Source organism: Falco punctatus (genome assembly GCF_963210335.1).
Source record: "Falco punctatus genome assembly, chromosome: 8".
NCBI classification, from domain to species: Eukaryota; Metazoa; Chordata; class Aves; order Falconiformes; family Falconidae; genus Falco; species Falco punctatus.
The window spans coordinates 22,818,763-22,835,103 of record NC_137588.1 but is presented as its reverse complement, the minus strand read 5'-3'; the positions used below and the strand labels follow the sequence as shown (position 1 = coordinate 22,835,103).

The 16,341-nt window shown below is 42.8% G+C and overlaps 1 protein-coding gene across 5 annotated transcripts in view; it reads left to right on the top strand.

Moving 5' to 3' along the window:
• The window catches only part of CSRNP3 (cysteine and serine rich nuclear protein 3), a 111,552-nt gene that overhangs the window by 63,385 nt on the left and 31,826 nt on the right, over positions 1-16,341 (top strand). For all 5 annotated transcript variants that reach the window (XM_080399075.1, XM_080399076.1, XM_080399073.1 and 2 more), the window contains one exon: positions 13,539-13,709. In XM_080399075.1, the coding sequence (XP_080255201.1) occupies positions 13,539-13,709 (171 nt within the window). The remainder of the gene's footprint in view (positions 1-13,538; positions 13,710-16,341) is intronic.

Below are 16,341 nucleotides of genomic sequence, written 5' to 3'. Positions count from 1 at the left end.
TTGTATCGCATCACATAGAAATTGGCCGTGTGAAAGTTTTTATCCGTAAATCTCTTTACAGTAGCGTTTTTCTTTCTTCTCTATCATGAACTGGAAGGGCCGGCGGTGCCTCCGCGGGGCAGCGTTGGGCTGGAGGTGTTGCAGCAGCGGGGAGCGGGAGCCCTGAGGAAGCGCTGGGGGCACGGATGGCAGCGGGCAGGGTGGGAGCAGCCCGCCGTGCTCCCCGGAGCGGCCGGGTTCCCCTGCGGACCGGTCTTTATAAACGCCCATGGGAATCGTTTGGGAACAGCTGGTTTGTGGCGGTGTAAAGCGGGGGGCGGCGGGGCCGGTTCGGCCGTGGGCCGGGCTATTGTGTCTGTGCGTGATGCTAATGCCGTGGCCGAGCCGGGCGCCCGCGCCCCTTCATCGGGAAAGGGGCAGAAGAAGGGGAGCCCGGGCTCCGGCTGCCCGGCCGGGGGCTGCGGGTCTCCTTGGACGCGGCCGCGCCGGGCGGGCTGGCTCTGGGGCGGGGGCGGCGGCACGAGCGAGCGCAGCCGCCAGGCTCCGGCGGGGGCCCGCGGCCTCGGCGGCGCAACGGGCGATGGCGGGGGCCGCGGCACGGCCGCCCCAGCGGGACGCTGTCCCGGAGGGCTGTGCCCGGCATGCCCCGCGGCGGGGGTGGGCCCATGCAAATAAGGAGGCGGGGCGGGCCCGGCGCGGCGGGGGCTGTTGCGCTGCCTCCAGGTACGGCGGCGGGGCGGGCGGGGGAGCCGGAACCTGCCCGCTTGGCTGCCCCGCGGGTGCGGGGCGCCGCGGCTCGGACCCTGCGCTTCCTGCCCGGGCTGCGCGGGTGCGGGGCGGAGCGCGGGTGACCCTTGCGGATAGCTCCGTGCGGCGCTCCCGGGCGGCGGGCCGCGCAGCCCCCGCGCTTCCAGGTGCGGCAACGCGGCCTGGCTCGGAGGACGAGGTTCTCCAGCTACGAACACTGCTAAAACCGAAGCGAAGGTGCTGTGCGGTCACTGTATTAAGATGCTTTTTCTGTAAACAGTAATCGTGTATCAGACCCCAGGTACAGCTTGGCATCGCTCCGCAAAGGGCCTTGTTCGGGTGTAGACAATGGAGCTGGAAGGCCGGCCGGGTCGTTCCTGCATCACGCTGCTCCTGTGCAACCAGCAGTTTGCGCCACGGAGAACGCTGGTAAATCCGTAGTGACACCTGCGGTATTTACCATCTGATGCCGTGAGGTAGCACTGAACGTGCCCCTCTGCGCTAATCTCAATGGAGAAAATAAAGCAGCATAGAGTCATGCAATTATCATATAATTACCATATTTGTCTAAAATGAGTACAGCGGATTTTAAGTTTAGATTTATGAGGCAGTTAAGTACTTACAGTAAGTATGTATATAGATGAAATTAACAGCATGCACTAAAATAACAATAGGAACATCCCTTTGGAATAGCATTCCCGCTGTTATAATGGAGTCACAACTTTGCAGTACACCTGCCTTTTCCATACATGCATGCAGAAAGCAAAAACCCAAACGGTTTTCCTATGGATCTGGCACTCCATGTTCTAAAGTGCTCCCAGTATTAAGTTATTTGAAGAACTTAAAAAGATCCAAAGAATTCCTGAAGCAAACAGGTGTTCTGTGCTGCTGCCAGGTGATGGTAATTTGAAAATACACTGTTTTCCCTCATCTAAGCTCTGTTGATAAACTATGGTTTGTATAAAAAAATCTGTGCTGCAGTTTGTATGCTGTATGTTGAGCTCTTTTAAGCATCATAAATAGAACCAGATCTTTTTGCATGCATTGGGCATTTTGGAGACACAAACATGATTCTGATCTGCTGTGTTACTGAAGTTCAGTCTTAATTCTGCTAGTCTTAATTTACTCGCAGACCTGAGAAGCCCGAGTGCGGTGTATAATGTTTTGGTTTAGACATGCACGTTTATTGTGTATCTTAGATTTTTGGTCTCCTTTGTTTATTGGAAAGAGGAATTTGCATTTGTTGAAAAACATGTTGAATGGGACGGATGCAATATTTGCATGATAAAGTTTTAAGTTTAATATTATTTGAAGACATGTAAGTCATGGTGTAGGGTACATAATGGCAATTGTTTGGAAATTCATTCCAAAGCTTAAATGTTTTCTCTGAAATAGCAACAGATGATTATGCTGCCTAAAACTCTTATTTGCCCATAGAAGGTACTTCTGGTAACCAAACCTTGACGCTTAGGGTTTTTTTTTCCCTCCGAACAAGCAGATGGAAGGTCAGGTTAAAGTGAGGCAGGTAAACTCTATTAAAATTTGGTAAAGCTGTCTGAAATCAGATAAATTTACAAGTAGCCAAGAATCAGTATCTCTCTTTATCCTTGCTGGGAACCAGTTATGCTGAGAAAAACTGGGTTATGAATTTGCCTTTCCCTTAGTAAAACATCACCAGACACCATAACATCTTTAAAATGTTGATGCCGTTTGAAGTCCTACAGGTAAATTTTGATTACTGTTGCTTACTCTTGTTTTGATTACTCTTTTGTAGGGATTGAGTGTAGATGAAAGACAGGTATGACTCCTCTGCAAATGCACGCAAGCCAAAAATATTTACTAGGGTAAAACAGCTCTGGGATAAATACGACGGCTTTGGTTTCTCCATCTCTTCACAAATACGGATACAGTGTTCTAATGAAATCTGTGATAAATGGGAGTTGTGAATAATTTGTAACAAAAAAAACCCCAAACTGGAACATTGTGGGCTTTTTCCTCTTTCAGATATACATAGAATTTTCTCTAGCAACTCCCCTTCCTCTAGTCTTAGCCCCTATCCTCCAAAAAAGTTTGCATTTCTAGCACCTCTGCTTTTGTTCTTCATCACTTCATATCTTTTTTTCCACAATGAATTAGGTAAGATGAAAAAAGGAATATAAATGTGTATCACCATAAAAATTTGCTAGAGAATCTGCTTAATATATAAATTGTCTAAAAGTGGAATCAGGGATAAAAGGAAGAGGATCTCCTTGAGTTTTTCAGGGGTTTGTATGTTTAATGCAAAAATACAAGCAAGGATACTTCTTAAAACTTAACATGAAAATGTATTGGAGCACTTGTATTTAGGTTTTCTGATAGATGGCTTTTGGTTACTACTTCATAAATCATTTCATGAAATGCTTAACTTGATGTCCTGGTTCAGTTTGGGGCTGGTTGGTATCCTTCTCTTTCATAAGCAATAGGGATTTGCATATTTATTTTATTGTTTAATGTGAAGTAGGAAATACAGGGTGCATGGTACGGAGCCTGACCCTCATCAGTCTTTCTGAGGGATGTGGGCAGGAACTAGAACATCATTTACTGATTGTAGCATCGCCATCCGTGTAGTCCTGGATTTTGATGAGGAAATGCAATCAAGTGATACTGTTATGTAGGGTAAGGCTGCAGAGTAAATAAACCTCCGTGGTAGTTGTAGCTTTCATTAGCGTGCTGCCCCTTCGAGGGTAGTGAGGGGAATTTGGGGTCACGTTACATTTATTTATCTCATACTGGTAAATCATTTCTGTGCTTGCCTGTAAATAAGTCGTGTTTTTCATCTGTGCTGTGAATCAGGATAAATTGGTCTGTGTTGAGCACTGTGCTGCTGTGGCTATTCTGGTGTCCGTGCCTGTGCTGGCTGGTCTAGAGCTGGTCCGGGGGGCTGCAGCCCCTCCGATAAAAGTGCTATCTGTGTAAAGCAGCGGGGGCTGCTGTGGTGCCTCTGCAGCTGCTGGCACAGACCACCGGGCTGTGGGGCGACAGGGGGGCTCTTCTCCCAGCTGGGGGTCGCAGCACGGGGAGGAGGGCTGCCCCTGGGGGGGTGCGACAGGGCTCCGCCGTGCCCCTGGGCATCTCCCACCTGGCGAGCGGCTGGCTAGTGGTGCTCCTGGGGAGGGTGAAATAGGCTGACGTGGTGGCGGCTTCAGGAGAAGGTTGGGGTTTTTTTGACTAGGGATCTGAATTTTGTAATGAACTTCTCAGTGATTGAAAATCTGTTCTTTATTATAATTGAACAAAGTCTCCTTTTAATGTAGTATGTTAAAAAGCTAAGCTGGTTTGCAGATGTTTTCAGTTGTACTGCCTAAGTGATGGCAATCTCCAGTAAATACCACTTGTGTGGGGGTAAAAGGGTAAACAAAAAAACGTTGAAAGCCACAAAATGTAATTTATTCATTGTTTTTAGTCTGGACAGATAATGATAGTGCTCTTTACTTCCAGCGTGAACTGTGACAGCTGAGCAGGCTATTCTCCAGCAAATATTTTTGTCTTCAAGCGTTCTATTATGGGGCGCGGAGGGTAACCCCACGGCTCTGGGGGGGCTTGGAGTGCTTGCAGAGCCACCGTGGCTCTGCTTTCTTGTAGCACCAGAGTCTTTATTGAACCATTCACTTTCAGAGTCGCTCAAGGTTCAACTTTGTAGCTTTCAATTAAGTCACTCAGTTGTTTACCCTTATGCCCTTCTCACAGGCTCTTATTTCTAAACAAACATCTTTTAACAGTAAAATGGAAAAGTGAAAATTGCAGAGTATTAACCCTCTCATTTTGGCTCCCCCGGAAATCACAGAATTACCAGAGATTTCATAAAGCAGAATATCATAAAATATATTGAATAAAATAGAATATCTCGGATTAGAAGTGTAAGCCACATACCTTCACAGCAGTGCTTTTCAGGAGAGTGTAGGGCAGATAATTAATTTTGTCCCAGCAGAGTCCTCCGGCTGAGGTGTCGTTGAACGGTCATAAGGTGCTTCCAAGTCAGGCTGTGCTGTGGGAATGGGCTAGCGGCTTGGTTCCTATTCATCACTGTCCTGGTGACAGGAGTGCCTTGGGAATTGAATGGGTACATACTTATTATTAGACCTGCAGCTCTTCTGTCAGCGTTCTGGAAGAGTTTTCAGCTTTGAATTACAAAGTGAATGGAAAGGGATTTTTAGGCATGTTTATTATGATGCCAAGTCACTGCAGCCATAAACTCCAGATTTTCTTTAGTCTTACAAAAAAGTTAAGAGAGTCAACGTACAATTCCAATGCAGTTGGGATCTAATTTTAGGCCAGTCTTACTGTGGTCTGTAGCTTTACATATTCATGTTGTGATAACACCATATATCCTTCCTATGTGTGCCTTTGTGTCGGGTTTATGAAGGTGCATGTGCACAGGTGAGTAAGGACCTACGTGTAATTTTTGCTGGCCAAAAGTGTGACGTGACTGTTGCAAAGATTGGCTGTGAATACGCGCTTTAAAAATCCTACCTTTTGAGGTGGTCAGTTATTGAAATTAGTGAGGAGGATGCTGGCTTGCAGAGGAGCATTTTAGTTTATTGGTTATGCATGTTTTGTCTTCACAAAAACCATCTCATTCTGTGATGCTGTGGTAACTAACTTTGGGAATTTGAAATCTTAGTGTAGCTGATCTTTTTGACTGATTTCTTAAGGAAATTAGGCCGAGGCACTTATGACTTCTCTGTGCCTATTACATGGTTTGATACATCTATCATCTTTTCCTTGTTTTTTTTAGCCCATTTCAGCTGAGCTTGAAAGAAAAATAGTAGATCTTCTTCAAGTATTGTGCAAATGGGTGGTAAGGTAGAAAAGAGAGACTGTTAGTTCACACCAGTAAAAAAAAATAAAATAAAATTATTGTGACTAAGTCCCCAGTTATCAGAGTAACCACACAGAGAACTGCTTAAACACTGTGACCCAGGGATAGAGCATCAGCGAACCAAACCCCCTACTGTGCCTCAGGTAGTCCATCCAGAAGAAGCAAATCCATAAAGAATCAAGTTCTGTTGGTTTGTCAGAATTTATTTTTTTTGTAAACTTCAAATTAAATTCTACTTGTATTTTCTAGGTGATAACTGAGTAACTTATTTTTACCTTGTGCTGTTATTAAAAGAGAACGTGAATTATCAACACTGCTCATATATGTGTCAGTGGCAGGAGGAATCTTATCAGTTGTGGTATTGTATAAATTCACTATTTTCTGCATGTAGTAATTTGTTGTGCATGTTATGGGTTGTTTTTTTTTTTTTTTTTGGTGAATTTCCCACATCAGTGTTTATTGTTGAAATAATGATATTGCTAAAAATCTCCAGGGTTTTTTAAATAAACATACTGGTTTTCTTGGTTGAATAGTTACACCATCTATGGTGAAAACTCAAAAAGCAAATAGAAACAAATGCTAATTTGTCATCTTTAAGGTTTAAATGCCGTTTTTTGTGGGCCTGAATGTCTACTTAGGACTGTCTTGGGTGTGCATTAAACCTGCAGGTTGTAACATTACAGGTTGGTTGTACATTGTGCTTGATTTAGATAGAAAGCTTGAATTATTACAGCCATAAAGCTATTTTTGAAGATAGTAGTTTCAAAACATCACAGCCTTCCAGTAGATATTAATAATTTATATTTTCCAGTACGAATAGTTTTATTGACTCTGTTCTCCGGGGAGAAAGATGCACTTAAACATCTTTTTACTAACTTTGGCTTCACTTGAGGCCAAGCCTTGAATGAAGTCATGATTCTATGCTCATGGCATGGAGCTGGATTTATTTCATTGGTGGCAATTGAATGTTGGCTCCTGCTGACCAAAATTCTTTTTGTTAATATGGGCCTGTTTCATATACTCTTCCTCAAATATTTCTGCTGAAGAAAATAGTAGGGGTTTTGGTATTTTTGAGCTGCTGTTTAGTTTCTACCATTTTCTTTCAGCTTCCCAGCAGAAAAAGCCACAGAGCAACCTCTTCAAGTTGTGTTTTGGGCTACTAGAGATGCCAGTCTATCACTAAGTTGCTGCTAATAGCCGTGCCAGATATTTATCTGGTGCCTTAAAAATGCTCACAGCCCTGTGAAGTTATTGGAGAACTGGCTTAATGATGTTCTTTCTAATTTTACTATTTATTAGAAAGATGAAACCAAGTTTTTTGTGCTTTTGGTGTTTAAAAAAAGAAAAAAAATAAAAAGCTCATCAACCCAAAATCTTTTGATTGGTTGCTTGTCAGCTGCAACCAAAAAACAAGCTGCAAAGAACCAAGCTCATAGCATAAGTTTTAAATGACTTGTTATTGAAGTTGGATGACTATTGTGGTATCAGGGGCTCCACACCAGTTTCTGTGTTCTCCCTCACTGCAAACCTGGAGGCTCCTGGAGATCCCAGATCTGTGTCAGTGCTTGCACAGGAGAAGGTTTGCAGCTGTGCCTTTTCTTGGATGGATGTGACAAGACAAAGGCATCGGGTTGGACAAAATCATCTGCCAAGCTGGAATTTGAACACTGAATTAAGGAAAGTTGAAACAGTCTCCATTAGGGAACGTGCTGAGCATGCCTATTGTATAACGCTGCAGCGATACTAAAACACAAATGGCTGCTGGCTGCGCACAGGCAGTTCTTGAATATCTCAGGATTTGGTGCATAATAAACTAAGACAATTTTTCATGCTACCAATGTGATGAATTCTTAATAATATTTGTTAAGGCATATTAAACATCTACATTAAATGTGTGTACATAATTAAATTTTATCAGTGTATGACAAAAGAAAACCTATGTCAGAAGAGCAACATTTGCAGAGCTAAGCAATGAGTAATTGGCAAACACCATAAATTTTGCCATCGTGTGACCCTTTACTGTGTATTTATTTTGCTATCCAAAGCAATGTATATTCATACTTCAGAAACGCCTGTTGAAGCTAGGAATATATTTCACAAGTATACTGCAAATGGTCTTAACTGTATTAGGGCAGCATTCTGCTTCACAAATTAGATCTACTGGGAAGCTGGGTATATTAGTACAACTGATCTGCTTCTGCTGATTGTGCTGGCTTGTTCAAAGTGAGCAGAGCTAATGCAAATCCTCAGCGGTATGTTCAGATATGTAACATAGATGAATACCTGCTGCATGGTAATGTTCAGCTTTGAGGACTCCTGTATTTTTTTATGTCTGCTTTGTTTACTTTCTTTGTATCTGGCCTCCAGTGATCATGACAGTGCATGGCTTTGCTGCTTCATTTATATTTCTCTTAAACAGTGAAGGAAATTTGAAACTCAGCATTTTCAGCTCAGAGTCCAACTTCTGTAGGAAAGGACTTTTTTTATAACCTTTTGCTTTGATCCCCTCTGATCTTTTTTCCTCTCTCCAGTTATACCTCTTCCGCTGTGCTGTTATTCAGTCAGTATTGTCATTCTCAAACTGAGTAATTTAGGTAAAATTTCATGTGTTTAGGCACAACTTTGACATTTGAGAGACGTCTCCCCTAAAAATGTCAAGTGTTTTCCTTAAAGTTCGTGGGAGTGAGACTGATTTTCAACCACTGTAATTGCAAGATTTTTTTTAATCATCATTATTAACACAGATAAAACAGTTTATCTCTTTTCACTTTGAAAATATTTTTGCCAAGTTTAAACATAAATGAAGGTATGTATGAAATTTTCAAAGGAGATGAGAGAAAATGAGCAAAAAGTGAGAGAATAAGAGTGTTCCCCTTTCCAGAAGAATGTATTTAGAGGTCAGTGTAGCCAGCATAATTGATTCCTGCCAGAGGCAGTATAAATTTATATATTTACCCTTGACTTGACTTTTAGCCTATATTTATTTAGCCATTTAAATTGGTGTAGCCGTTTCTTTTGTCCATCCCTTTGGCAGTCTCGTTGTTGACACTTTCACTTCGCTTTCTCTGCATTTGAAGTCATAATGGCTGGAAATATTTTTGAAAGAAAGTGTGTGGTCTTACAACCGAATACCGTGTCACTGTAATTCCAAGTGTTAATGCTTTCTCAGTTGAAGCAAGCATTGTGTAGTACGAGGATTATTTCCTCATAGGGAAGTTCTGACTAAATATTTAAATTGTAATTTTGACATTACGTTAGCTATGATATGCAAACTCAATGTTTTAAAGATGTAATTAAGGGTGTTAAGGGAGCTGAGTTGGTTTTAAGGTGGCCAGAACATAAACTAAAGGAATCCGATTGCCTTTTATTGAAGGGGAGAGGGATTAATGTTCAGAAAAAGAATTTTGAAAGTGAACAGGCCAAGCTGTGATTCCCCTGGAGATCCTATTATTTAATACATCTGCTTTGTTTTTCAAACATTTCCTTTTAAAGTGCTTTAGAATTGATCAGAATCCCATTGTGTTTGAAGGCAAGGCAAAATTACAGTGCCAGCAGAGCTCGTTTACTGATGCTGAGGCCCAGTGACATGCTGCAGGGAGGAGCGTGTTTCCTAGCAGTGTCGGCACGGCTGTACAATACCCTGTCCTTGCAGTGACTCTGAACAGAAACACTTCTTGTAGCGAGGGTGGGCTGTGCTCGTTTCGGGAGTAGTCCCCAAGTCACATCTCCTTAATGAAATAAGAAGCAAGGGAATTAGAGGTTAGATGTTTTAATCCCCAGCGTCCGCGTGGTTACCCTTCAGCATAGAACCACCGCCCGGCTCTTTGCTGCAGGAGCTCCCTGCGCTCCACAGCCACGGTCCAGTGCCCATCCCTGAAGGCAGGCACGTAAACCTTCCCTTTCAAGAACAGAGCATAGGTCACTCTTAAAACATCTGTCTTGTAAAGGTCTGCTGCTGAATGGGTTTCCTGTTAACGGACGCAGTAGTTTAACAGCTAAGGAACCCACCACGATTCTGGGGAGCTGAAGCTGTTGTTCGGTAGGTAATTGCTGCCGCCAAGCTATAGCTTAGTGCGAGCACCCGAGTCATTTGCCTAGGTGGAGACCATTCCACTGCATAGAGAAGAACGCCAAGATTCACAACCCAGAGCGGGTGTGTGCAGGTAGCGTGCCAGGTGCTGTGCTGTATTTATCAGCCTTCAGGTACATAAACAGTCCCTCGTGGGTTTGGGCCTGGCCCAGCCTTTCTGCCCCTGTTCCTTCTCAACGTGCTCTGCGCTCATACTCCCTTTCGCTTTGTTCTTGGACACCTTGCTTGGAAGAACACCAAGTTGCAGGCTCCCAGGGAGACCTGGACTTGAAGTTATTCAGGCATCTCATACCTCTAACTTCTGGGTATATGCAGAAGTGGCCTTTGTACTAGGGGAACTTCAAAGTGAGAAAGCGAGACCCTGAAAAAGCTCACGTGCCTTTGAAGAAGACAGTTCGGTGACAGATGGGGAGAGCCTTCAAGGAAAGGGGTTTTGATCTGAGGACCAGTCAAAGGCATTGGAGGCATTTAATAAGATACTGGTTTCTTGGTTGAAAGCAGCTGTTTCTCATTCAACAAGCAGTAATCAGCCATGTCCCCTTGCAGGGGCTGGGCTGAGCAGGTGTCACTGCGAGGTGGTGATGTGCACCTGCCGAGACTGCACATCACTCCTGCTTTTGCTTCTGGTCCTAGGCGATCCGGCAGCGGTTCCCAGAGCAGTCTCAGGGCAGCTGTATTGGGGACCAGTGCTCCCTGTATGTTACTCTCAAGAGCTGGATACCTTCTGACGGGAATCCATGTCTTGTTCTGGGAATCGTTAACTCAGAATTGGGAAGAATCTGTTTGAATAGTAACCGAGTGCACAAGTGTGTTGAGACCTGCACAGTTTTTTGCTCACTTTCTCATCCTTGTTCTCGCTGATCAACACTTCAGTTACCACATTAAAAGTGGAATAGCGTCAGCAAGAGGCTCTGCTGCTCTGAGGAGTTCCCCAGAGGTGGCTCGTAGGGGTTGCACAGCGGTGAGCAGAGCGTCGGCGGTAACATGGCGGGTGCTTTCGGAAGCTGCAGCAGTTAAGCAGACTCCTCAGTTCTGGGATGAGTAGCTTGGTGCCGCAGTTCCATTTGCACCTCTGTCACCATTCTCCCCCTGCACACCTCCACAAGTATAAAGGCATTTCCTAATTCCATACAGGATCAGCAGATGCCCTGCACCTCCCTTGGAATATAATCGCTGTTGGCGACTGAAATGGGAACATCACTGTAAAACAGCAAGACCTCAGTGACTTCTCTTCAGCTATTTCACTTTGTGGGGAGTACTGTTATGTGTGGAGTTCTATCCCGTTCACCAGGCTGCTAGACACCGGAGCATTTCTGCTGCTGTTCGCTGTCCAAAATACCGTAAAGACAAACGGCTGTGATTTTGAAGTGTCTGTGGCTGTAGTTTTGGGAGATGTGTTTTGTTGCGGGTTTGCCCCCCAGCAAACTAATAATGAAACTTGTTGCCTCAGGAGAGCAAGTCAGATGAATTTAGAAGAGACTGTGCACTGTCATATAGCAACATTTCAGCCTTGTGCTTAGGGGAAATTGACTGCAAGGATGAGGAAGCATAGCCATGTATCTGCAGTAGTTGTGGCTGGATTTCTCATCCCATTGCCTTCCACTGAGGCGTTAAATCGTGACTACTGCTGGAAACAGGATATTAAACTTGGTGCAATCATGTATGTGCTTCTCAGAGCTTTTGCTTTCTAAGAGGTGAATGAATTCCCTTATTGTAAAACTTCTGTTCTAGTCCTTGTAATTAAATAATACCATAAAAATGTTGTATAATGTATCCATAATTTCTAGTTTTGACTTCCAAAGGCAAGTTTAAACTTGCCCATGACTCCCTCCTGCTGTGCTTAGGAGCTGGCAGACAATGTAAGATGCTTTGTCAGCAAAGCAAACCAAGTAATTAGAACTAAATTTCTGTTGTGCTGGGATGAAACCATGAATTCTTTGCCACCTCAGTCCTGGGATTTCCTGTAGAGAGACTTCAGTGTTTTCTGAATTATAATTTTAAATTAGTCCTATGGACTCTGTAACCTGGTGAGCCTATCAGGTTTTTAATTGCTGCGTTTTTTTCTCTCAGCTTCATATACCTACCCTTATACTGTTCAAGCTTCATATCAAGCCAAAGTTGGTTGCAAACCTCTTCACACTGTTGCTTTGCTTTTTTCCAGGAGGGAAACTGGTGTTGGAGCTTGAAGGGAGCTGTAGGACGCATAGGAGACATTGAAATGACTTGGTACTAGACCAGGTGTGAGCAAAGATACCAGAGGATCTGCTGAAGTGCTGTGCTTACAGGGTCAGAACATAGCAGCTACATCACTGAGACTACCTCTGTATTAATTCAAGAGATAAAAAAAGATGCAGGCTAAGGACAGTGTTCTCTGGCTTGTGCTGCCAAGTGGCAGGGTATGGTTCTTGTCCACAGTGGCTAAGCTGTCAGCCCTCTGCACAACCCCAGTGCCGTCATCCTGGCTGCCTGCTAGGAATGGTTCTGGCACCTGCTTCATCTTGTGTTATCAAGGAGAGTGCCAGGTGGCCTGGGCCAAAACTCTGAAATGTGCTAATTGTTAAACAGTATGGCCAGTGCTGGAGTCTCTGCCTTAACCTTGTCATCCTTACTAGTAGCCATTTAGCCTAGCATATGTTAGCTTCCTGACAGATTTATGGTTTTTTAAAACATATAACCATAGAAATGTTGGTTGGAAGGAGTCTCTGGAGGTTATCTAGTGCAGCTTCCTAGATGGAGCAGAATGCAGCAGGCTCAGAATTAATGAGTCCTAAAGGTAGCTGCAGGGATTTAAGAAGTTCTGTTTCAGTGAGGAATGTACATTTCTTTTCCTTTCTTTTTTTCTGGAGTTCAGCGGGATTTGGCAGAAGCCTGTGGTAAGTCTGTAGTGCTAGGCTGTGTGTCCTCCTGGGCAAGTCCAGCACGTCATCAATACTGGACAGACTTTTCACCTGGGTAGGTATCAGTGCTGCTGGCCTGTGCCGTGCTGCAGGTGGCATGGTGGTAGCTCCGTGTCCTCTGAGCAAGATCCAGTTGTTCTTGAACTCTCCCCAGTTATTTAAGGGGATTTCTCTTTGATTATGTGCGGTTCATGTTACATTTCTACCTCTGCTGCTAAATTTCTGCTTGAATACTTTGCTTTATAATCTTCTGCTCAACTTCAGGAATATATTAGGCATCCCATTTCTTAACGTGGGAAGGAGGGAGTTTGAGAGGCAACTGGGTCTCTGAACGGGGTGGGGAATTTCTGAATTCCAGGCATTTATTGAGCGCTAAAACATATATGGTCTTTGTGGCTTCATTGTCTCTTTATCTGTCTGTAGTACTGGAATTGTCAGATGGATGTCTTACAGGGGTGATGTGAACACTGAATAGATGTCATGTATTTGGCAATGGGAACTGTAGTGTTCTTGATGATTTCTTCTTACTTAATTTCATCCCTGATTGTGAGCATTCCTTCTTGCTGTGGCAGCCAAGGAAGGGACCAAATGTGGGCGTTTCAAAAGTCCCTTTTTTTCCTTGTTTGAAGCTTCACAACATAACCTAGCAATCAGGGATGCCTTTGACATCAAAATGGGAAAAATACTCCCTGAAAGCAATCTGTTACACATTGTTTTAGTGAAATAGCCATCTCCATACATGTCAAGTTAGACTTGCCACAGGTTTTTCCTTTCCTGTGGCTTCACAGTCTCCTAATTAATTATATCTCATTTCATACTAAATGTTTAGTGAAGACTGGAAGTGGCAACTTAATGGTACTTCTAAGTAAAAACGCCTTTGGAGGTTATGACTGCATATTCTACAGTTGGATGTTTCAGTGCCTCATTGCCTCTGTTCCTGTTGCAGGTGCATGTGACAGCATTGCAGCGATGAGTGGAATTTTAAAGAGGAAGTTTGAAGAAGTTGATGGCTCCTCACCTTGCTCCTCCGTGCGGGAATCAGATGATGACATTTCTAGCAGTGAAAGTGCTGACAGTGGTGATAGTGTCAATCCATCCACTTCTAATCATTTTACCCGTAAGTACTAAAGTTGTGTATCTGAAGAATTCTTTCCGTTCCTCAAAATAAAATAAAATTTATGGTTAGATAAACATGATGATTTTAAATTGAACAGATGATAAAATAGACTCTCTGTGGTGTTCAATTTGGGACTTGCTGAAAATGACTTAGCAAACTTGCACTCTTTTGCCTTCTTGTGAACTGTGTAAGACTATTTGTCATTTTAAAAATTTGATTTCACTTGGAAGACCCTACCTATCCTGCTGTGTGAATTATGTAGCTGTTTGTAGTTAACACTGGGAGTTGTGCTTAGGGTATTTCAAACAGGTGCTGCAGGGAAGGTGCTTTAGGTGAGTGTGTTTAATTTCCTTAGATAAGTGTAGTGCAACTGTCATCTATCTGCAGTATTGAGTTGGTGAGAGTTCTTCTCCAATGAAAATAAGCTTTCTTTTATTTGGAATTGTGCAATAATGTGCGTGGGACACATTATTGCAATAGTTTCTATTCTTCATGTAGGGGAGGGTGTCTCTAATACCGGGCAATGGTTTGGTGTACAAATAAGAATTTGGTTTTAAGTAAGCAGAGCTCTGCATGCAATGTATATATCTGGGAAGAATGCATTTACCGTTTGTAGTTTACGGTATTTGTTTTATGTGGTTATACTGTTAAGAGTGAACAGCATGTTTTAAGAAGCAGGGGTTTGCCTCCCTCGGCTCTTGAGTATAGCCCTCGCCACTGGAGTTAGTGGCTGTAAGGCTGTTCTCTTAAGACTGTGGGTGAGGCTCCTCGTCACTGCCCGTAAACAACGTGATCTTTATAACTATGTGGTTCAGATTGTGACTAGAAATCATGTTTGTAGCATGTGATATGAATGTTCTTGTAACTGATTCATCTACTTAATGCTGCTGTGCAGTTTGAGCTAGGGTTTGGATATGCGGATCTGAATCCTCTTTGCTTTAGTATGAAACATTCCTATGCAAAGGGTTACACAGGCATAAATTTTTCAAATGTGTTTACATCTAACAATCTTGATGTGGTATATTATATTTAAGATGTAGTAGTAGTAAGGGAATCAGTTTTATTGAAATGTCACAAAGGGGTAAGTGACCCAGGGAATCTCTTTGGTAGTATTAAGAAATAGCTTGATGACAATATTATCTGCATGCTGATCTTCTAACTTTGCATCTGTTTAAGGACTTAGATGATTATTCAGCCTAGACTGAAAGCAGTCCTTTCACATGAATCAGTCATTGCCACCCACATCAAGACAGCAGTTTTATTGTGCATGTACGGATAGAATGTTTGAGCATTGGAACAGGCTGCCCGGGGAGGTGGTGGAATCACCATCCCTGGAAGTGTTTAAGAAATGTGAAGATGGGGTGCTTAGGGACATGGTTTAGTGGTGGATTTGGATCCAACTGGGTTAACAGGTGGATTTGATGATCTTAAAGGTCTTTTCCAACCTAAATGATTCTGTGATTTCATGGTTCTGTGAATACAAAGGCAGCTCATAATTCAGGGGAGAAACGTGGAAGCTGTAATGCGTGCATGTAACAGTAAGCTTTGATTGTAGTTGACACAATAAGTGACTTAGATCTGTAAGGGAAACGTACATTTCAGTGTTATCATTAACATATTATGGATACTTGTGGCCAGAGCAATAAACATTTATCTGTGCACATGCTCACACGCATATATATTACATTTTTAAAAAATACATACATGTGTCAATTGGCAATACAGAAATAAATTATTGCATGTGCATTGATAATACTTTTTTAAAAGTATTGTCTTTAATATAGAAGCAGCAGCCTAAATTCCATGTAATCAACACAGAATAATCCCAGTGTTATATAAGGCTGGTTTGGGAAGGCAAGAATTGAACAGTTGCTTGGTGCTACATTTGAATAGGCAAATCTCAAGGTCCTCTAGTCTCCAGAAGTCTATTCCTTGTTTCTGTACCACTGGAACATGGCATCTTTCAGTGTCACTGTAGTTCAGCATACTTGCAGGAGCTTGATAAACGTGGTAATTTTTTGTTGGTAAGAAAATAGAGGATCCTGATGCTCAGATGAAGTATAGAATGGAAAGGTGGCTTTATCCCTACCTAATTATTTGCATCTTGCATCCAGACTCTCTTCCAGTATGCATCATTATTTTGTAACTATACCAAGGACACTCCATGTTGCATCTGGTGGGGAAGTCAGATTTTGTTAATTTATTGTTAAAATGCTGCAAGTGAGATTTTGTGCCGCCTTTTTCTTTCTTAGTGTTGAAGCACATCAGTTACTTACATGTTTACATGATCAAATGCACCAATTGAGCAGTGTTAGAAAATCACTTAGCTAGCCTCAGGCACACCTGCTGTATCTAAGAGCAACTCTCCCTGAAAAGGTGATGATGTGTGATAGTAAAAGTTAATGCGTGTTTGCAATAAAAATTAATCATGCTTATATTTAATATAAAAGGAGTAAAGATACTTGACAAATGCTGAAAGATGTTTTTAGCTTGATAAATGACTACCTCAGCAAAAAAGCAGGGTTTTTTTTTGTTGAGGTTGGATTTGTATTTCTTCATAGATTTTACTAAGTTTTCATGTGCATTGATTCTGGAAGGAATGTTTTAATTGGACAACTAGTAAATTTTTTAT